This window comes from Lichenostomus cassidix, chromosome 1 (assembly GCF_008360975.1).
Source record: "Lichenostomus cassidix isolate B80296 chromosome 1, HeHo_3.0, whole genome shotgun sequence".
NCBI classification, from domain to species: Eukaryota; Metazoa; Chordata; class Aves; order Passeriformes; family Meliphagidae; genus Lichenostomus; species Lichenostomus cassidix.
Genome location: NC_139479.1, coordinates 85,473,656 through 85,495,272, shown reverse-complemented (window position 1 = coordinate 85,495,272; position 21,617 = coordinate 85,473,656). Strand labels below are relative to the sequence as shown.

Here is a 21,617-nt window from a genome sequence, read left to right as displayed (position 1 = left end):
GTGTTTTATTTCCATGTTTCTATGTGCAGAGGTGCCTTTCACCCTGCCAACATAAGCTTAAGCAAACACACCTAAAGGAGTCCCTCATGTAGCTTCTTTCATAAATACAGACCCTCCCCTTTTCTCTGGAAAAGCACTTGCCTCATGGAAGGAAAAATAGATGGCTGTATTATTTCTAAATCAAAACAAAATGTAATGTAGCTGTGTTAGAAATTTTGCTCAGCTGTCACTGGAGCTGGTTCATTTCACAGACTCCTCTGAATATGAGGTGTCAAAAGGCCTTGAGTGTGTAAACCCCAAACACCACAGAAGACAAAGTGACATAATATTAATATCTAGCAAAATAGATGACGAATTTTATTTGTTCTCAGTAACACTGTTTGTACAGGCACACTAAACCAAAAATTGGAGGGAACAGCTAGCTGTGCACACGTTGGATGCACAATATGCCATGATACTTAACAATAAGCATTTCATGAGAATAAACAGTTACATAAGATCTTTTTGCATTCAAGAGTTAAAACCACAAATTCATGAGACAAAACCCAGAAAGGGGGATCATTCCTGGAGACATCTAAGAGGCCTACAGACAGTTTCACCAAAGCAACTGTGTGATTTAAATGAATGCACCATTTAAACTGGATTTAGGCAGGTATGCTAATGGCAAATGCCATTAGTTTCTCCTTGGGAATCTCCCAGAGGCAGCAGGCAGAAGATAATGGAAGCTTCCACAAGAAGGCCCAAGCTTCAACTGGAGAACAAATCATTGTAAGTTAGCACCAAAGGCAGAATGCATGCACACACCCCTCCTGCCCTCCAGACACTCTAATCTCAGAAGAGGGCAGATTGTGTCTCCTCCCACTCTTCTACAAACAAGGAGCAATCCCAGGAGGGTTGTCTACAGGGAAGATCACAGAGGCTGAATTTCATGTAACATTAATTGATCTTCCAGGTTGCCTACTGGTGAGAGACATGGATTGGCCTCTGCAGAGACCAAAACTCAATCAAGGTTGTGGTTTGTAAGCTAGGGGGGAAAAATTGTTCCCAAGAAGTACCTGTCCTTCTCCATTGATTAGACTGCACCTCAGATGGTAAGTTCAGAGAACATAACACAGAGAGAGATACATTAGAAAGGCTGACCCCCACTTAAATAATTCTGTCCTCTTTTTTTTTTTCGCCACTTGTTAGCCTTATTTTCCTGCACACAAGAATTGTTAGACGGGTTACTCTTTAACTTGTGAAACCAAAGAGATTAAAGCTGTGACTGAAAGATGAGCAGGAAAATCCAAAATTGGGAACAAACTGTTCAAAAATCATTGGTGAGTACAGTTAATTTATTTGTAAAGTTCATATTCCATTCCTTGCAGGCATTATTCATCTGTCATACTGTGGTGATGGTGGTAAGGCAGGCAGGTTCCAGCATCTGGGAGTGTTCATCACTCCTTTCCCTGGTCTATTTCCTCTGCAAGGATGAAAGAAGATGGGAGGGAACAGGAGTCAGAGAAATATGTCCATCTCCCTTCTCAGGCTGAGAGACAGAGAGAGAGAGCAAGATATGGATGTGGAAGCCACATTGTGTGTGAAGCACAGCACAGTGAGTGAATTGCTGTTTTACCAGGGTGGAGGACCTGAATCCACAGCATTCAATACTCATCACCTTCAAGGCTCTGTGAGGTTGAGAGAGGGCTAAAATTCTCTCTGACCCACTGGGAGAGATCAGCAAAGTGGGATTTGTCACAACTGAGATGTACACAGGAGCACAGTGCAAACAGGCAAGGCTGGTCAGTGTAGCAGTGAGACGTACTCTATCAATTTCTCTGCAAAGAGTGGAAGAAATCTGTACTCTATTGTTCTACTATGCAGGGCAGGGAAGGGAGTTTGGTAACTGAGATCTGCCTTTTAGTCAGTGCACGCCACCTTTGTACATCTAGACCAGTGGATGAGCCTCTTAAGTAGCAATTTCCCATCACCCTTTCCAAGGAAGATAAAATCTCTGCCTTCTAATAGAAGTGAGGAAAAGTAGCCTAAAATCTAAGGCCTCCCCATGAGTCTCACACTGTACAACCAAACCACAGCAAAATACCCTTTGGAAATGTTTTACTATCCACCCAATATCTCTTAGGACTTGTGCACATTTTTCCATGAAGGGAGGCTGTAGGTCCAGAATCAGCAGAAAAGAGCTATACTTATGGACATAGATACAGGTTAACAAGCAGTAGGGAATAGAAGTGTGGGAGCTCAGGCTCTTTTCCAGACATCAGATAAAAACATGAAAGGAGAAAAATGTCACCATTTATCACCAGCAAGAGGCAAAGATTTTGCCTTCCCCAAGTCCAAATTACTTTGTTTGCAGGTGCCACAGCCAGGCCCTGTGAAAAACCACTTCCCAGGAACTCTGCTTTCCAGAGCCTCCATATTCCAAACACCTGAAACTGGGTAACTGATGGAAAGCAAGACCTGCCAATCTTCACATTTGATGACTTCATAGAGGATGGAGGCAATAACCTTGGTCAGAGGTTTTTCAGAAGCTCCTAAATTAGCTGTGCTCCAAAGCCAAACACATGTGGCCTTCTGTCCTGCCAGCTCAGACTCCAAACCAAGACTGAGGGCTGGCTGCCCGGGGTCCTGAGGCACAGCTGCCTCCTGAGAGACCCATATCCTGCTGGGGCAGCGGGAACCTGAGCAGGAAGGAGTTTTTCCTCCAGACAGTAGCTACCAAAGGCAAACTTGCAGTCTCTGTGGCTCCCATGCTCCCAGTTTTATATGCAAGTTCTGTGTCTGTATGTTGGGCTGATGTTATCCAAATTCAAAAAGCATGAGACAAGTGCTGGCTGGAAGATAAAAATATATTGAAGAAGATGTAGAGAACAGTGAAGGGAGTAGTACCCTACCTGTGGTGCAGGGAGCACTGTATTCCTCTGTGGCAAACTCATCTGGAACACAGAAGGGAAGGGAGAGAGTGAGCTGTCATGACCCTTGGCACTGCTGGCAGAGGGACGAGTGCCAGAGAGATGCTTTTCCCAGGCCCCCAGAGCAGGCTGGTGCCACCATCCCCAGTTTCCCCCAGCCATCCCAGTTGGGGTGAGGCAGCCCCAGTCCCAGCCATGTCCAGGGGCAGTGGCAGCAAGGCAGAGCCACCCTGCACAGGCCGCTCCAGCAGGTCTCCAGCCCAATGTAGCCCAGGGCTGCTCAGACACCTCCTACCAGCACACTGGGCTGAGCTGGGGACAAACAGCTCTGTCACTGACCCCCTGGCACAGCAGCCAGGACAGCAGGGGCACAAGGAGCAGCAGGCCTGCCTGGAAGCACAGGCACAGCCACACTGCAGGGCCAGGAATGGACACAGCAACCCAGCACCCATGGCTCTGCCCCAGGCCCCTGTGCAGCCCCAGAGCTCAGGCAGGGCTGGGGTGCTGATGCCAGGCCAGGGGCAGCTGTGGGTCCCCAGAGCTCCTGTGCCACTCAGTGTGTCCCACTGCCCACCCTCGCTCCATGGCACTGCCAGCCCTGCACTCACCTGTCTCGTAGTAGTCATAGACCTTCACCTGGGCTGGCTTCAAGTCCCGCACGAGGATGTCCCTCTCCACCGTGAAGGAGAAGCTGAGGGTCTCCCTGCCCAGCTGGGGAAGGGAAGCAGGACAGGCTCAGGGGGGCTGTGCTCTGTGAGGCTCCCCTTTGCCTCCTCACTGACCCCAGACTCCCATGCTCTCTCTGGCTACCCATGCCCTGGGCAGACATGAGGCTGCAGGACTGGCTGAGGGGCAGGGGAAACCCTGGGACCTTTCCCTCCCTTGGGCAGGCTCTGCTGGTGGAGAGGTCAGAGCCTGATCTGTGCACAGGGTGGAGGGAATGCCTGCTCAGGGCTGGGACAGTTGTCTCCTATGAGACAGACAAGGTCAGTGACTTGTTTATGTTGTGTGTTTACAAGCCTGGAGATGGTTAGCAATGCACTCCATCTCCATCTCTATCTCCTGCTCTTGCCCTTGTGCTGCAGAGCTCACTGTGTGCCCCTCAGCAGCCCTGGGTTAGTGCTCACCTGCTCGATGTACAGCAAAACATGGTTTGTGTTCACTTCTGTTCGCTGGATCTGGTGATACCTTGTGTTTGAGAGCTGGAAAAAGGAGACATGGAAGAGCTTGATGATCTGAAGGGATTTGTCAAACACTCTTGTATGAAGCCCTGCAAAATAAGATTTCCCCCAGCTCCCACAATCTCAGGCTCTTTCACCTTGACACAAAATGCAATGAAGGACTGGCATTGTCATGGCTGTCATGTATCTCCCAAGGCTCCTTAGTCCCAGAAATTAGACCTGATGGTCTACTTCCAGTTTTTGATCTGGGGCTAAACTGCACATGTATTTGAATAACTGTAAACTACCACAAGAGCAAGAGGAGTGGGAAGGGAATGCTGATGCTGGCATCCCTCATTTACCCCTCCTCCACAGATGAGGAGTGAAAGACCTGGACGAAAAGATGGACAGGTGTAAGAGTGGAGAAGACACCAGGAAAATAATAAAATGCTCCTTTGAATAAAGAAATTGATGCCTCAAATTAAGGACAAATGTACTCAAAGAAATGCTTCACAGAGCACCCTACCTTCCTCACTGAGGATTTCAAGGCGACAAATCCCGACAGCATCTTCACATCAACAATCACCATGTTGGACCCATTGCGCTCCCCAGTGTAACTAAGGAACCAAGCAACAAAGATTCAGTGCACATCAACTCAAAGCTGGGCACACTTCCAGCTCTTCCATAGCACTGGGAACCCCACAGAGCCCTGGCAGTCCAGCACCTTCTTCTCCAGCTATGCCAGCTTCCTCTAGTCATCTGTGCAGCCTCTCACTAGCCCAGCCCTGGGCTGCCCACACAGCAGGACAAGTCCTTCCTCCACAGCCTCTCCTCACAGAACAGCTGCCTCCTGACCACCTTGCCAGGAATGTGCTGCACCCCCAGGGCTGGTCCATCCTGGGCACAGCCAGACCTCCCCCAGTTCCCATGGTACAACAGGAAAGCTCAGACCAAAATGCAGACTCACCTGACATTTATGCCAATGTCAAAGACCTTGTGAGCCTTGGAGTCCACACATGTCTCTGGGATTGTGTAGACATGAAGCATGAAGGGAGCCTCCTCCTGCATGGGCTGCACGTTGTACCTCAGGCTGGTCTAGGGGACAGCCATCAGCTCTGTGTCAGTGTGTGTGCCTGCTCAGCAGGGACAGAGGGGATCCTCTCCCACCCATCCTCCCCTCTTCTCCCATTCTCACAGCTCCTCCTCAATACAGAGCCTTCCCTCACACTCTTTCTCTTCCACATATCTCTGCTCTTCTTACCCTCTTCCCTTCACCCAGAGCCTTCCCTCCCACTTCTCCCCTCTCTCCTGTTATTTTTCTCCTGCCCCTCAATGGAAAGACTCGATGGTCTGTAGGCTCTTTTCCCACCTGGATGATTCTATGACTGTCCTCTCCCTGGCCCTGCCTGGCAAGGGGCTCCCCTCCCAGGAAGCCACCTGTCCCCATCAGCCTCACCTGCAGGTAGACACATCCTTCACCAGACACCTGCACGCTGTAGTCCCCTGGCACCTGGGGAAGGGCCATGCGCTGGAGCAGCAGCCGGTTGGTGGGATCCACTTGGAAGTCTTGCTGGAATTCCCCTGCAGATCGCAGGGCCACCTTGGAAGCTGCTCCACTCTTGGCATAGGTGACAGCTCCATACAGGGACAAGGCCTGGAGAGCCACCACTGTGTCCTGAAAGAGAGGAGTCCCAGCACCCAGGGGGATGCAATTAGCCTTTCCATAGCCTGTCCTCCTACAGCCTGCCCTCTCTGTCAGCAGTCCCTCCCCTCCATCCTTCACTTTCTCCAGTGTTAAGAAGAAAAGACAGAGGGAAAGAGCATCTTCAGCCTATTTCCCTCCCCAGAGGCATCACCTGACATGCCTGCAGCCTCTCAGGAACCTGGCCACCAGGAAAGGTGCTGCATGGATCTGTGGCAGAGCTACAATTCCCACCTTCCTGACAAACCATCCTGTGCTCCCACCTGGCTCTCTGACATGTCCCATCTTCTGATGTGGATGTGTGAGGAGGCCAGAGGGAAGCAGCTCACCTGGGTGGAGGAGAAGCCTCCATTGGGATTCTGCTGACTGCTGATCCACTTTGCAATGAGGGCTGCAAATGCCAGCTCCTCCTGGGCCGGGGCTGGCTGCGAGGTGAGGTGAGCCAGGAGCACATAGGCTGTCATCTCCACTTCTGCAGAGGGAGCTCGGGGGCGATAGTAGGGGAGATCAGCCTCTGGCTCCTTCCCAGGCCGCTGCCAGTGCACAGACCCATCTGCACAGGAGGCAGGGAGACAAGAAGCAATTGTTACTATTAATTATTGCAAGGCACTTCTTCATCTGCTGCTGCTCCAGCTGGGAGGACAGAGCCTCCAGGATGTGTCTGTCATGCAGGGTGAAGTGGGAAGGGTCAGGTTTACACATTTTGCAGGTTTACAAATGAGTATGAGTCTGCTGAGCCTCAAGCCTAGACCCCACTTTGTCCTAGACTCCATGTCCATATCCACCACATATCCATGTCCATATCTCCCCTTCACATGGACATTTATGGGCTTGGGAATCAGAGACCTCAGGAGGAGGTCATTTGCCACTCCCTCCCTTTGTGAGTAGAGATGTTGGGGTCGGGCAGTGACAAGATCTGTGAGGGAAAACAGCCTAAAAATGTGACCAGGACTTCTTAACAGGCACCTGCAGGTGGAGAAGGCAAAAGGTGTGGGGGATACTCCCTTCACAGTTCCACTACCCACTGCATGAGCAAAGCCACTGTGCAGCCTGACTTAAACAAATTAGTTCCAAGGGATTACAGGATTTTCCCCACAGACTCTGAATTTCTTCTGTTCCCTCCAAAATACCCTGTTCATTTTTTCCCCCAGCACACCCATCTCTTCTCTGATTGACATGGCTTGTGCTGTGCAAGGTCACCTTTGTTCTATGTTGAGGCCATACCCTGGAAGGCAGGAAGGCAGGAAGGCAGGCAGGCAGGCAGGGAGGGAGGAAGGAAGGAAGGAAGGAAGGAGGGAAGGAAGGAAGGAAGGAGGGAAGGAAGGAAGGTCCCTGAGCATTGCTAAGCCTTTGTTGAGCAGTGCCTGGCGTGGCGAGAGGAGTGGGCTGAGGAGAGGCAGTGGCAGAGCCATCCCAAGGGAATGCTGCCTGGTGCTTCCTGCTGAGCTCCTTCGGAGCAGAGAAGAAGGACTGGGCACTGAGAGGGACTTCTCAGAAATGTAAATCCGTGGCACAAATCTTTCCTCTCTCTCCACCTTTCCCTACCCACAGAGGGCAAGTCCTGCAGCCATTGCCCCACCAACAAAAGCCATTCTGCCAAGGGAAGATGTAAGGCTGCTGAAAGCCATGTCCCACCAGGAACACTCACCCTTTCTCACAGCTTCCTTTTCAAGTGAGTCAAGCAATGCCTTCCGCTTCTCCCTGTTTCCTGCCAGGGCAAAGGCATATGCCAGCAGTGCCTTGGTGTACACATGGTTTTCCTGCTGATTTGCTGCTGTTTCCAGGCAGAACAGAGCATTCCGCACCACTGAATGCTGGAAGAGAGGGAGACTGAGCAGGAGGCAATTATGTTGGAAGTCTATCTTAGAACAACAGGTTTATGGATGGTACCTGTAAAGCCTTAGCATCCCCACTCTGGCCTGAGAAAGATTTTACCATTGTGTATCTCTTCCCTCCAGGTCTAGTAATCTCTAGAACAAACGGGCAGCCAATGCTCTTCCTTATCTTGAATCTACTTTTCTTTAATATATCTTGTTGTAATGGCTTTTCTCAGTTTGATTTAAAGACTGTGAAGCAGGGCTCCATTCCTTCTTCCTTCAGAAGAATTACTGGTGGGATTTTTTTTCCAGGTAAGAGGAGTTCTCTGAAATACTTCTTTGCTTTATGTGTTCTGAATACTGGCTTGACTTCTCCAGCTATCACCCTGAGACTGTTCTGTGTTCACCCTCTGCTCTGTCCATTCCTATTTGTTTGATTCCCCTTTTCCAGAGTGTTTTGAAAAAAAAATTCACTTTGTTGGAAGTAACGTAGATTCTGCTTTGGTGGTAAACTCTATCTCTGCACAAGAAAAAATCTGAGGATTTTTGTATTTTCTGGAATATTTTTTGTGATGTTGTCATTAAAAATGCATGTTTTTGCCTAAGAGTGAAATCACTACAGCAAAATAAAAAGTAGGTACTTAGCATGGTGTTATGACTAACAGACACTTTGACCCCATAACCTTCCAGGAAGAGACATGACTACTTCTCATTTCTGGTGGAAAAGCTGCTACAAAATTGAAAGAGCATTCCATGACCTGCAAGCTAAAAGCACATTTACAGCTTAGTAAAGGGTCTAGAAGGAAAAGATACATTTTTCTGTTGCTTTGTACTTTGACTTTCACTGTGTGTCTACTGGGAGATGAAATATTTTGTGACTCGTTTTGGAGAAGCAATTCAGCTGTTTTTAAGAAAGCCAAGAATAAAACCAAGATTGGGTGTCTATGCCTCACCTAAGGTTTCCCATGCCTACTACTGTTTGTAAGGTAAGTATTGGGGAGGAGACCAGACTAATGACAGTATGTGGCAGTAAACACACATGCTCAGGACAGTGCCAGTAGGATTTTTAATGAGGGTTTAATATGGCTTATTTTACTTATATAAATACTCTGTATGATTGCCAATTGCCTTAATTTTTTAAGGACTGTGCTAATCTTAGGAGTTCATGCAGCTCAGCTTGAAATGCACCCATGCCCCACTCAGATTTTGACAAACCCCTTCCTTCACATTCTGTGGTAGTTTTAGACTCAGACAGGGAGCTGGAAAACATCCTTGTTACCTAGTACAGTGCTGCCTGAGAGCTTGACTTCTAAATACAATACATAACAGAGAAAGAATATTCTTCCAATTAAGTTATTGCCATGTCACCCTACTGACAAAATAATTCTTTCTGATGGTTGTTGCTACACAGGGAAAAACTTTAGACACAAAAGAGTCCCTATGACATTTGGAGCAGAGGGATTGCAGCAGCCTGGCAACCACACTGGCTCAGCAGTCCTTCTGCTGTGATTCATACCCCAGTTTTACCTGCACTGCCATCTTGTCTCAAAGTCAGGGGGTCAGAATGACCAAACCCACACTGCTCTTAAGAAGGCTTCAGGCTTTGCACAGACTGCCATGATGGTATTCTCTGTAGGTATACTTTATTACCTAAAGGTATACCTTAATTCTCCAAGCACTAAGGAGGGGATTTCCCATAAAACCATCTAGAAGAAGCAAAGGAAATGAGAATGAATGCCTGAGTGTGCTAGCCTTTTTCAGAGACCTGTGGTGTTGTGTCTGCACATTGGGCCCAAGAGTGGTTCAACAGGAATGTACAAAGAAACAAAGTGAGATTTCTGTAGGTGTAGAAAACCTATTTGGCTCACTTCTGAGACTTAAATACTATTTAACTCACTGTCATTCCAAGCTGTAAGAAGCAAATCCATTGTTGTCCATGAAAGAACTCAGAAAAATATTAAGTGAAATGTATATAGGAGACAGGATTGGACAGGGGAGGAAAATGGAAGAAAATGTTAGTTCAGTTTAGGCTTGAATGGGAAGACTTTTCAGACAGGATTTCTTCTTTCCAAAGGTCAAGGGACTGATAATCTGGGTGCTGGGGCATTAGTAGGGCAGGTTAGTACCATCTGTGGCTCAGGTTGGGATGCAGACACATACCGTCACAGGCAGAGGGATCTCCAGAAGTGCAATAGTGATGTAGGCTGCTAGTGTGACCTCGTCATTCACTCCACCCTGCAGGAAAACACAAAAATATTTGTTGATTCAACACAGCACCACTGGCTTCTTCCTTGTTACATATCTACATCCTTCAGGGGACAAATTCTTCCTGGCCTTCTTTACATGCTAAGTCCTTCAGAAGATGCTGTTGACTTTGTGCTGAAATAACTCTGTTGATCCCAGAGTGACTTGTGGTCAAGTTCCAGCCTGACAAAGCCCATGTGGAGCCAAGCAGGTGACATGTTACCTTCATAGCATTGTTCAGGAGTGTCCCAGAGCTGCGGAAACAGCCGTTTTCCTTCTGCTTCTGAGTAAGCCAGCTCAAAGCATCCTGGATGTGCTTCTCCTCTATGAAGATGTGAGGCCGAGCCTGGGCAAAGGACTTGAGGACAAAGGCTGTGAGCCTGAAAGAAAGTGATAGAGGGAACCAAGACATCCTGAGCAGGCCCTGTATCCATCAGAGGCCATAAGGCCCACATAACTTCATTTCCACCTCCATTCCAAACTCCTCAATGACCAAGCACAAGAGAACACTGAGGAATGAGAGGGCATGAAAAGCAGGAATGAAAAGCCAGTGGTACTGAAATCTTACCAGGTATTTCCCACTTGCCCATAACGTGGCCCAAAGGTGCTATAAGAACCATCCCGATGTTTGTACTTCAGTTGCCTTTGATACCCTGAAATGGACAGTGAAAAAATATTTCAGCTGTCACAGTGCTTTTCAAAGAGCCATGCAAAGGAATTGTAGCAGACATGGGACACAGTGTCCTCCTTAAAGAAGGGCACAAGTGTGAGCTATGCTGGTCAGTATTACAGAAGAAGGTCAGGCAAACTCCCAGCTCTGAATATCTCTATTCTTGTGCTCTTCCTCTCACAAAACCACCTGGAAACTGGGTATCTGTGGTCATTACTGCTCTCTGCCCAAGACTTTATGAGGAGAGGGAAATGCATTCTAGACTTGAGAGAAATGGAAGAATAGTTCCCAAAGGAAAACTGATTAAAAATATGAGTCCTACACATGATAGGAATGCAGAAAACAGGATAATTATCTTTGGAGGGCAATTTTCCTGCAAAAATAACTGAGCCAAAACAGCCCCTTGCTAGTCATGCATATGTACTGGTGTTGTGTCTGTCAATGTGACCTAGGTAATGTAAAATTCTGCCCTGGTCAAAGATGAGAAATACTTTCTACACCTCAATCCTAAGGAGAATTCAAGATCTACATAAGCAGCTGCCAGGATTATAGTCTGATTTATGTATTTCATATAGTCCTTTTCTTTTGGAGGGAAATCCTGAGTTATTGCCAGCCCTGGACTTTTTCTGTGTCCCAGTTTGGATGCTGTTGTCTGTCACCCTGTACCTCCAACTGAGTGTGGGATTCCTTCTTATAGATACTGTATTGTCTACCCCTAACCTGCCAGCATCCTGCTCCTTTCTAGACACAGCCTCAAGCAGATCATCCAGGCCACTGGCCAAAGGTGTCCTTATCCAGTAGCCAAGGGAAGGGATGAATACAAAGGCAAAATCCGTGTCCCATCTCACCACTTATTAAGTATCCAATGGCCTTGGATTTGACCTCCTCACTCAGCTGCCCTGTCTTGTTCAGATAGTCCAGGACGTAGATGTTGGGTGCAAACAGGACCATGTTCTGCTCCCCACAGCCGAAGGGCATCTGGAGGAGCTGGTGCAGGTTCTGCATGGCAGTGCCCATGATGTCACCTGGGGAAAGGGACAATTTTCGGCATAAATTGGCCATTAGACTGAGCGCAGCCTGAACTGGCAATAGCATGTGACACTTTAAGGAGGTTTCACTTACCTAGTACTGAGAAATATGCTCTGGCTGAGCCATCCACTACTGTCTCTGGGAGAACCAAGGAGACTGTATCTGACGCTGACTCTTCTGGGATAAAAAGCAGATTAACTTGGTTACAAGTCCAGATATATCTACATGCATGGGTAGCATCTATCAGTGGGTGAGACACCATCCCCTGAAGAAGGGTTTCCTGACTTCAACAAATCCATTCATCTGTAATTTTGTTGTCAAAGTTTCCCCATCCTGCAAATTTTGTGTTGGGAGTGCAACACCCTCACACACAGATTGTCATGGACTTCTACATGGCACCATCAACCAGCCTTGACTGACATACACTTTTCCCAGCCTATTTTCATGGCTCTTCTGCTTTGGTGGGCAGACATTGCTTACTGCAGAGTCTGGTTTGCTGTTAAATGAAAGGCATTAGAGACAACCTTATCAAATCCCAAATGTTCTCTCCCTGCATTGGCCTGGCCAGCCTCATTTCCTAAAAGATATGCTTCCCCCTCTCTAATTGTAGACACTATTATATCCTCAGCTCTTGTTTTCCAGGAAGAATTGTTTTCACTAACAGTTGGACTTACATCTAGTTTGTTCAATTTAATCAGATCCCTATTCCTTTCTTCTCAGAGTGGAGCATTCCCAAACCTTTTCTTCTCCCTTTGTCTTTAGTTTCTGCCTCAGCAAAGAAAGTCTTAGAAAATAAATGACTCTTACCAGATGCACAGAGCACAGAGTTGTATGTGGTTTCCACCTCAGTCCCTTCCGGCTTGGGGAGAAGGGCAAGAAAGAAAAAAGCAAAAAATGAGAAACAGCAGCAACAGAGAAAAGGAACAAATATCAAAAGAGAAACTAAAAGGGACTCTTTGAAAATTGCCTAGAAAGTTTTCTCCTCCATGTGCTAAACTGAGGCTAATTGAGGACTGTAACATACTGGCTAATTACAAGTATGAAATGTAGTACATGTTCTTTCTTATTACTGAGAGAAGCCCTGCAGCTGCCCAGGGTGTGATGGAGATAACATGCAAGGTGATGTTACCAAGAGTGCTAACAGAGCCATGGGACCCTGTCATCCAAGGTGCCACCCCCTGTGGCCCAGTGTGGCAGAGCTCTCCAGGCTGTGGTGGTGGCTGAGTGCCTGGCACACTGGGAGGATATGTATGCAGGAACTTTGACTGGTGGCAACTGGAGCACTCCAATGCACCCACAAGTGACATCTTACAACAACAAAAATTTAAATATCTGCCACTGTCAACTGGTTAATAACTTGTAGTCCAGTCTGTTGAGATGGGTGAAAATATTTTGAAGAAAACTCAGGAATCAAATGTTTACTAGAAAATTTTTTGGTCAGAGTTTATTTTAGTGAGCTCCTTGCATCAATTTTTTAACCTCTAAATAGGAGAGTTCCCATTGTTTTGCTCCTGGTTCCAGCTTTTGACAGCTGATATTTTTCCCAGCATGTAAAAATGGTGTTATTGTCTTCACTTTCTCACACAGTGAGAATACATTGTCTCTCATTCTTCAGCATGAAAAGACAGAAAAGTATTAAAAGAGCAGGAAAAAAGAAAAATAAGAAAGAAAAAGCTTTTTGGATAAACTGTGACAGAGCTAAATGCTTCTGTTTGAAAAGGCACCTTCTTGTTTGTTTCAGTATGTAATTCTGATATGCAACTAAATTAGAAATCCATTGTTCTGTTTGATTTTAAACATTTCAACAGGAAATGAAAACATACAAACTGTAATTTTTTGAAAGATTTTCCTTTCCAGATGAGAAATTCCTGGGTGAAAAAAAAAATCCCTTTTCCCAAAGAACTCTCAGTGAAGCCTGGTTTCTGGAGGGGCAAGAAGATGCCCTGGGGCCTCTGGCACACTTACTTCTCTGTCTCTGGGATGTGCTGCCTGCTGCAGAGAATATTGTCATCCATGTATTCATGACAATGCAGCTTCACCCCATGCATGTTACACTGTATCCATCCCTGCTAATTAATTGTTCAGCCTTGGATGCTAATCTCCAATTCCATCCTGTCAGGGCTTGCTGTAGATTAATTACCACATTGCAATAAAAGCATAGGATGAGCAATCTCTCAGACACCCTGACGGAAGTAACTCTAACACTTGTTCAGTAATTTACATTCCCCTGCCATCTGGGAGAAAAGGCTTTACAGTGCTCTATCTTCCTGTATCTTCAAGGAACAAAACAAACAGTCTTTTTCCTGAAGGCGTATATGAAAAAGGAAAATTTCCTGAAATGTTAAACAGTTGTTCATGTATTATACATTCAAAACCATTTGTAAATAATTAAAAAAAAGAAAGCCTAGCAGAGAGGGTTGTTGTCCCAGCATTACATTCAGGTTAGCAAAACATTTCCTGAAGCTATATGAATCCTAGCTCTTCCTTACTGAAAACTGGAATGTCTGCAATGTAAGGAGGATTTATTATATAGATTTCCCTATAAAACAAGCTGGTACTGTTTGTTTGCTAATACCATCTCAGGGAATCTTATACTGCAGATTAATTTTATGACTGGCAACTTATAATTTGAAAAGCTATGTTTTTATCATTGAAAAACACTGCTTAAAAAAAGAAGTGTACAAAGGAATGTAAAAATAAAGGGTTAGTTACACTGTTTTGAACATTCCTTGAAGTATAATAAAACCAATTCAAAACAGTGATGGTAGTTTTGTTTAGAAATATTTGTAGTTTGTGGTGACTGTTCCATATTCCAGAGTACTGCCCATGAGCTGGAGGAAAAGCATAAGCTTTCCAGCCAGTATTCCATTCACAGCCTATCCCCATGATTTATTACAGACAAACCCAAGGATTTCTCATTTATCTCTGATATGAGGTGTCTCGGAAAAACCTGTAATTATTGCCTGCCTTATTATTCGTGTCCCACTATGTAATGTAAGACCCTGCTTTGACTGTGAGATGGCAGCATTATGAGTTATGGGCTCTGTGGGCCTCTGTTAGATTTATCAGTGCTTCTTTTGTAAAAGCTTGCAGAATAAGAGTCCCATGAGCCACTATTGCTGCTCTCCCTGTTAAACCAGAAAACCTTTATCACACAGAACCTCTTGCTGTTCCTATTGCTACTTTTCTGTGCCACCAAAATTAGCAGCCCACGTACCTCCACCAGCAGCTGTCTGATGACTGTGTCCTTCCTCCCTTTCTTAGGAGTCTCCACAATGGAGTTTCCACAGGGCTGCTGGCTCTGTAGGGCTTCAGTGGTCACTGAGAACTCCACCTGCCCTGGAGGAAACAGGGGTCAGTCAGCCCTGCCAGGCACAGCCAGTGAAATATGGGTTTGTGTTTGTGCTGGACACTCTGTGATGCATTACAGAGAAGCTTTTCCAAGAGGAGAACTAAATCTGAGACAGGGTTTTATCTCGGTCCAGATGCAGCCTTCCAGACCACCTCCTCTGTGATGGCTACCCAAGCAAGCGTTAGTCCATCAGCATGAAGAGTAGTGATGGGGAAGGTCTCATAAATCAAATGGTCTTTTTCTGGGAAGCTTCAGAGAAAGGAAGCTTTGATTAAAATATTTCAGACCCAGACACATTAAGACAAGATATCTGTAGCTTTTCAACTGGAATGTCTGGGTGTTTTGCATGCATGAAGGGAATTCATGATTTCTGTTAAAATGTTGGGAAACCCATGGCCTGTAACACATGGTTTGTTTAGGACCTGGAAACACTACACCCAGTGTAGTGTCTCAACCTCTGGGTTGGACTTCTCATTTCTGCCATAGAGAAGATCCTTCCAATCAGGTTTGGAGTCACCTGGCTCCTCACACCAAAAATCTGATACCATACACAGATATCTCATCCCAGTATCTTCTCTTACCTAGAGATCTTGGTGTTACTGCCCAGGCAACAGTTTTTCTTTCATTCACACAGATGCAGTAGGATTCTTCCTCTTTCCCTGCTGGTACAGCCAGGAAATGAGTAGATTCAGCCAGAGTCACACTGACCTGCCAGTTGTACAGAGAGAAGTCATGAGGTTTGGACTTGCAGAGAAGCTGGAGTTATTGCAGACAATGCAGTACAGGGAAATAGGTAGTGGAGATGGTTATACTGTGGGACTGAGGACCTCATGGGTATTGCAGAGCAAGAACTGCCTGATACAGGGGGAAAAGACTGAAATCTGTACAATTGTAAGGGATCAGGGAGGTAAGGGCAGAGAACAGGATCATTGGAAAGGAAATCTATTCTGGGAAAATGAATAGCATGGGACCAGTTGTGCCATGAATTCAAGACCCCCCTCACCCCATGATTAGTTAGGTGAAGAGATAAAACATCAGCAGTGGGGAAGCTAGTGAGGGAAGAAGAAAAAGTAGAATAAGGGAACAAGGAAAAGTGGAATATGTCGTCTGAAAATTGCAAACAAAATAGGAAAGACATCAATGAGTGTGCATTGGAATGATTGGATAAGTGCCCCTCCTTGTTTCAGCTTCACTTATTTTAGAATAAAAATCTGTATTTATAGAGAACTGAGCAAAGGTGATTGAGATTCTGTAGACATCACTTCCCAAATTTTCCCTTGTCTTTTTTGTTGGAAAAAACCACAAATAAGAATGGTGAAGCTACATAGCTCTGCTCAGTGTCTTAGGGACAGATGCAGCAAATTGCAGGAAGTCTGCACATTCCAGCAAATCTTCTGTGAAGTTTTGTGAGATGAGACCAAAGGCTGAACACAGGTATCCATCCTGGTGAACCTCGAAATTCCACATGGGGATGCAATGATTCTGTGATCTGTGAAGAACCTGAGGTCTGTATTTCTATAGAACAATGACAGAAATTTGTGATGACAAGGCTGGGGGTCTCAATAGCAGAGCTTTAGGCTCCGAACCAAATGCAGCTTTCAAAACTTTGGCAGGAAAACCCTCTTCATTGAATACAAGGATTCCTACATATGTACACCTATCTGAAATTATATTTGCAGATCAGTCATCTGGCTTGGAAAACCTTGTTAAAAGCAACCCACTGCAGTTTTCCCTAAGCTGTTAGACTGAGCAAAGCTGAGAGCATCTCTTACCCTGATGCAGGCAGGCAGGTAGTTGAAAACAGTGGCTTTCAGTGTGAAGGACTCGCCACGCACTACAGAGTAGGGCATGGTGAGCTCCACAAAGAAGGGCTGGAAGGCTCTCAGGGACACTGTTGGGGACAGGCCAAAGCCTGTGTCTGCTGAAGTGCAGAATGCATTGGCTTTCCACTCGGTGATGGTGTCAGGGATGGTCACTTCTAGATCAGCTTTTCCCTCAGGGCTGGTGAAGGAAAGAGAACAAGATTTCTGTTATATTCTGGTGTTCTTCTCTTCTCCTCTCAACCTACTGAGCAACATCTTCTGACAGCAAACTCTTGACCAGACACTGGCTTTTGCATGCTTCTCTATAGCATCACATACTTAATGACCTTAAAAAATCCCCTTGTCCCTAGAAATACCCCTCTCACTGAAATACTGTACTTCCATTGAGGCTTTAACCTATTCCAAGGTTTTGGGCTAGTGACCACACTCTGCATTCCCTTAAACACTTACCTCACTGAAACTATGTCCCAGATCCATGTCTCAGGGAAGTACTTCCGCACAGTCTCCATAGGATTGCCATCAACCGTATCTTCTACCATGTCATCATAACTTAATTCTCCACGCAGACTCATTGTAGAGACTAGCAAATTTATTCAAGGACAGGAAGAAAAGATGTGTCAAACTCCATCCTAAACCAGACGCATACTTTCCCTCCGTGTAGTGGCTATTTCTAGGTAAAATTTTTAAACTGAAAGAACAGCTTTGACATCTTGGCCACTGGAAAGATTAATTTCTCTGCTGCAATCTCAGTATTTAATTTTTCTTAATGTTGCTGCTCTTCTTACAGAGATTAGCTCAAGTTGAGCACTCTTCCCCCACTGCCAGCAAGCCCAGCAGTGCCAAAAGAGCCATGTATGGTGATGTTATTGAGGGTATATTTCTATAGCAATACAGAATCAAATGTGAAACTTACTGTCCCCAGATATTACCATGGCATATAGTTTAATAATCCGGTTGAAGAATTGATTGCATTTATACATGACCAGAAACAGAAGCCACAATTAGCCCTCCATCTAGGAATTTTTAAAAAATGAATATGAATCTTTACATCTCTGGCCATTAGCAAATATACAGGAAGATGCTTTCTCACAGTGTTGCATACTGTTGTGCCTTATGAAAGGCTTTCCCATCAGCCTTAAAAGACTTCACATCTTCTCAAAGCAGGCAGCTGTCTTGGGGCCGTACTCTGATGCCAAATCCTCCATCTCAAAACCAAAGATCTGATTTCTTATGAATAGAAGGCCAGAAGCTGTCTCTGGGCCAAAAACTACAGTTGTTTCATTGGAGCTGGGATACTGCACCATAAAAGTCAGTAACTGGAAGTGATAGAAGTGAGTCTTTTATATAGCTTTTCTAATCTCAGATCTGTTTAAGAAAACAGACAAACAAAAGTAATATTCTCCTATCTTCACAGTCACTGAACCTGCAGAGAAGTGACATGACATACCTAGCCACTTATAGTTGTAAAAGAGGGGAAACTGGGAACAGAACCAAATTTCTCAGCCCCCACTGGTAAAATATCTACCCACATGATTGAAACTCCTTCTCATTTGTCTTGGCCCACTTTTGCCCTAGTTGTTCTTCCAGCTATTGCTAGAATGTGGCTGGCTAGGAGCACATGCTCCTTTTTTAGGTTTTCATAGCTGGACTCAGACCTGATGGGAAAAAAAAGCCACTACTTTGTGCTGAAAGGCTCTTTTAGTGCCTACAAAACTTCCCCTGCTGTAGGGGCTGGTGTGGGAGTCACCAAGTTCTAGCCAGACACATCTGCCTGCCTGGGAAGATGCAGGCAGAGGTGGATCAGTTTCATATTTCAGGACTAGGTCCAGAAGGGAGAGATCCTGAATTAGGTCAGCATATCTGAACAGAATCAGATCTGTCTGTATAATTAATATGTAGAGATTCAAAGAGGGAAGGAAAGAAGCAGGGTGAGAAATTTCAGGAGGCTGTGTGAGAGGAAAAACCAAGAAGGTACTAGAACCACTGTAACTCCTTTCCATCATGTGTTCTGGGTAATGCTCGCAGAGTTCAGGCTTATGGATCTTGCTGCTAGTGAAGACTTTTAAGCCCAATTCCTAGTAAACAAAGAGAAAGAAGAACAAAAAATATGCAAAAACCAGTTTGAAAATAAACTTCATTTAGTATGTCAAGAATGGATATACTTAAGTCTGGTACTGATCAGAATAACAAGGACTTGTATGTAAATTCCAGATAGGCTGGTTTGACACAGGTGTGGAGTCTCTGTCATGTTATTCTCATACTAAAGTTAAATCCTGGCATGATCAGATGGAAAGGGAAGGCCATAGCCCTACCCTGGGGACAGCTCCATGGCTAAAAATGGCATGTATGAAATGCACTGGACTGAGGGTACCCAAAAACCTTGTGCAGGACACTTTGGATGGGTATGCATGGGTTTGTGGGTTACCAAATTAACTGATACTTTAATAAAGACCTATTTAAACCAGAGAAAGAAAACATGAATGAATGAGGAGTTTCTATTATTATGGCACTAGAGGTAATTTCTCAGGACTGTTTCCTTACCCGAGCCCATTTGCAGGTATCCCTGCTATGAGAAGATCTTTTAAAATTTTTATATTTTAGAGTAGCACTCAGTTACTATTTATAGGCTAAGTAGATGTAGGAACTGGGCTTGTTTTGGGTTTTTTTTTTGTTGTTGGTTTTTTTTACATACGAACATGGGTAAGTTTACAGCAAATAAGCTTTTTTTTTCATTAAAAAGCCCTTCAGGACAGGTCAGAAGAAAAGAGGAGACTGAATTCCAAAAGGGAACAAAAAAGAAAAATGAAAGGCTGGTACTTACTTTGAAGATGCTATAGGCATCACCTTCACCATCAGAAGAAATGGGTATGTAGAGAAATCCATTTAATGCTAGATTGTCAAGTGACACACATGGATTTACATTGTCTTCTTCCAGGTAGTAGTCCATGAAGCTATAACCCTGGCTTTCCCTCACTGGGAGAAGATGATACAACTGGGAAATGCAAAATAAACAGGAAAAAATGCAGCAGGTCAGCACTTACAGGGACAGACTCAACCCAACACTCCACTGGTAAATGTCAGCTTCTAAAAAGCAAGTGTAGTGAATGCAACAATAAAAATACATTTCCCCATGTCTATGGTGGTTCTAGCAAGTACTTGGTTGGTTCTTGCACTTGTTCATTCCCAAAAGTAGCCAAGACTCACAGAGCTGGGAGAAAGCTCATTTTCAGGCTTCATCAGGAGCACACTCTTGTCCACTGCACGGAGGGCACACAGGGATCTTGGAGATGTATGGAGCTGCAGGTGTGTGTTGGAAGCAGGAAGACCTTCCTTGGGTGCAAAACTCAATTTGACCTGAAAATCCAAAAAGAAGTTCAAGCAACCACTTTTCCAGACAGTGTTACATCTATTATCCTGACACTTCTAGTCTTATGAACTGAGCTCTGCTAGTGTGTTACAACACTAAAAATATTCTCCTGATATATATTCATCTTTGACCAATGTAATTAATAAGGATGAGTGATTCTCTTTTTTATTCTGTCTTGCCCACTTTTTATTTTTATGGCTTTGTATCTTATTCTGGTCACCAATCCTCAGTCAACACCTGGTCAGAACATTTCATGAACCCATTGTGAATTCTGCCTTCATTCTGGAAATCCAAACTGAAACACTGGCCACAAGACAAACATGGGTTGCACAAACCATGACTTATACTCACTTTATTGGGGAGGCACATTTCAACCTGGAAATCTTCTGAACTGGCGATGACTTCCCCGCTGGGTGAAGTGGTGTACACAAGCATCTGTGCCACAGGAGCAATTGCTGCCTCCACAGAGAAGCTCAACCGAAATGTCCCAGAAGCTAACAGTGAGGAAAAAGGCTATTCAATATGCAAGAGGTTCCAGTATATACACATTTGCTTTCCCCAGATAAAAAAGTCAAGTTCATTTTCCTGATTAAAAAAAAACCAAGTTCACTCATGCTGAACATTTTTAGTTATCAGGGGCTGGAAAACTCATCCATGACTGAAATCTGTAGCTGTTGTTAGAGACACCTGCATTCAAAGATTGATTGTGAATTGACAAATGAGATGAGTTTGGAGGGCCTCTAGATTCTCCCTAATTAACATCTGACATAATTTCTTGATGTCCCCAACCCACTTTTTCCCCTCAAGGTCCAAGATCTGCAAAAAATAGTTAAGGCAAAAAAAGGTAACATGACTGTTGCAAAGCATGACAGCAGTCAAGATTGTGGAGTGGCTGAAAGAGTAACTTGGCAATGTTATTGCTAAGCAAGAACTTATCTGGAACACCAAACTATTGCTCCAAGCAGGGTAGAAAATGCCCCTCTGTGCTGGAAAACTTTCTATCTGGGCCTGAGCTTTATGTCACAACCTAGATGAGGTGACTGAACATCCCTTGGCACTAGCCTAGGTGTTGGTTAAGTCACTGCTACTAGTGAGGATATGGAACTTTGCATAGCACACAAGATATTTTACTGCCATAATCTGTTTATATCCACTGCTGTGCAGTTCCTTCTCACAGACTTACAAAATGTCTCCCTCTTCTCATTTTTAAAAGACATTTAAAGTTGCATCACAGCCCGTCTCAGTGACTGAAATGTGTAATATTGGATATTTATATGAATAAATTTAAATATGTTGATTAGAATATAGGTATGTGTGTGTTTGCATGCTTACAAGGCAAGAACAATGCAAAAAAAATTAAGCAAAGTGAGAGAGACAAAGAAAAGGACACACACTCTTCTTCCTGCTCGTTCTACATGAGTCTCACAACATTGGTAAGCATCCACAATCAGAATAAGATAGAGTGGTCATCAGAAAGTGCTGGTTTTAGGAAACGGCCAAAACATTATACTTATTTTTGGTTGAATTTTCTAACATTTTCTCAT

At 44.9% G+C, this 21,617-nt stretch overlaps 1 protein-coding gene across 4 annotated transcripts in view; it reads right to left on the bottom strand.

Annotated features, from left to right (window-relative positions):
• Nucleotides 1–328: 328 nt before the first annotated feature.
• Nucleotides 329–21,617, bottom strand: part of LOC146445071 (alpha-2-macroglobulin-like) — a 37,336-nt gene continuing 16,047 nt past the window's right edge. The window contains exons 14-36 of one of the 4 annotated variants that reach the window (XM_085066983.1): nt 20,425–20,567; nt 19,911–20,060; nt 19,528–19,698; nt 18,682–18,781; nt 17,157–17,286; nt 16,656–16,884; nt 15,465–15,591; nt 14,749–14,870; nt 12,339–12,390; nt 11,625–11,708; nt 11,351–11,527; nt 10,401–10,485; nt 10,056–10,212; nt 9,749–9,823; nt 7,420–7,585; nt 6,101–6,324; nt 5,526–5,744; nt 5,037–5,164; nt 4,596–4,686; nt 4,037–4,111; nt 3,518–3,620; nt 2,892–2,933; nt 329–1,462 (exon numbers count right to left, since the gene is read on the bottom strand). In XM_085066983.1, coding sequence (XP_084923109.1) covers nt 1,437–1,462; nt 2,892–2,933; nt 3,518–3,620; nt 4,037–4,111; nt 4,596–4,686; nt 5,037–5,164; nt 5,526–5,744; nt 6,101–6,324; nt 7,420–7,585; nt 9,749–9,823; nt 10,056–10,212; nt 10,401–10,485; nt 11,351–11,527; nt 11,625–11,708; nt 12,339–12,390; nt 14,749–14,870; nt 15,465–15,591; nt 16,656–16,884; nt 17,157–17,286; nt 18,682–18,781; nt 19,528–19,698; nt 19,911–20,060; nt 20,425–20,567 — 2,876 coding nt within the window. In that variant the 3' untranslated portion in view covers nt 329–1,436. The remainder of the gene's footprint in view (nt 1,463–2,891; nt 2,934–3,517; nt 3,621–4,036; nt 4,112–4,595; nt 4,687–5,036; nt 5,165–5,525; nt 5,745–6,100; nt 6,325–7,419; nt 7,586–9,748; nt 9,824–10,055; nt 10,213–10,400; nt 10,486–11,350; nt 11,528–11,624; nt 11,709–12,338; nt 12,391–14,748; nt 14,871–15,464; nt 15,592–16,655; nt 16,885–17,156; nt 17,287–18,681; nt 18,782–19,527; nt 19,699–19,910; nt 20,061–20,424; nt 20,568–21,617) is intronic. The other 3 variants (XM_085066992.1, XM_085067001.1, XM_085067008.1) reach the window with 3 other exon arrangements.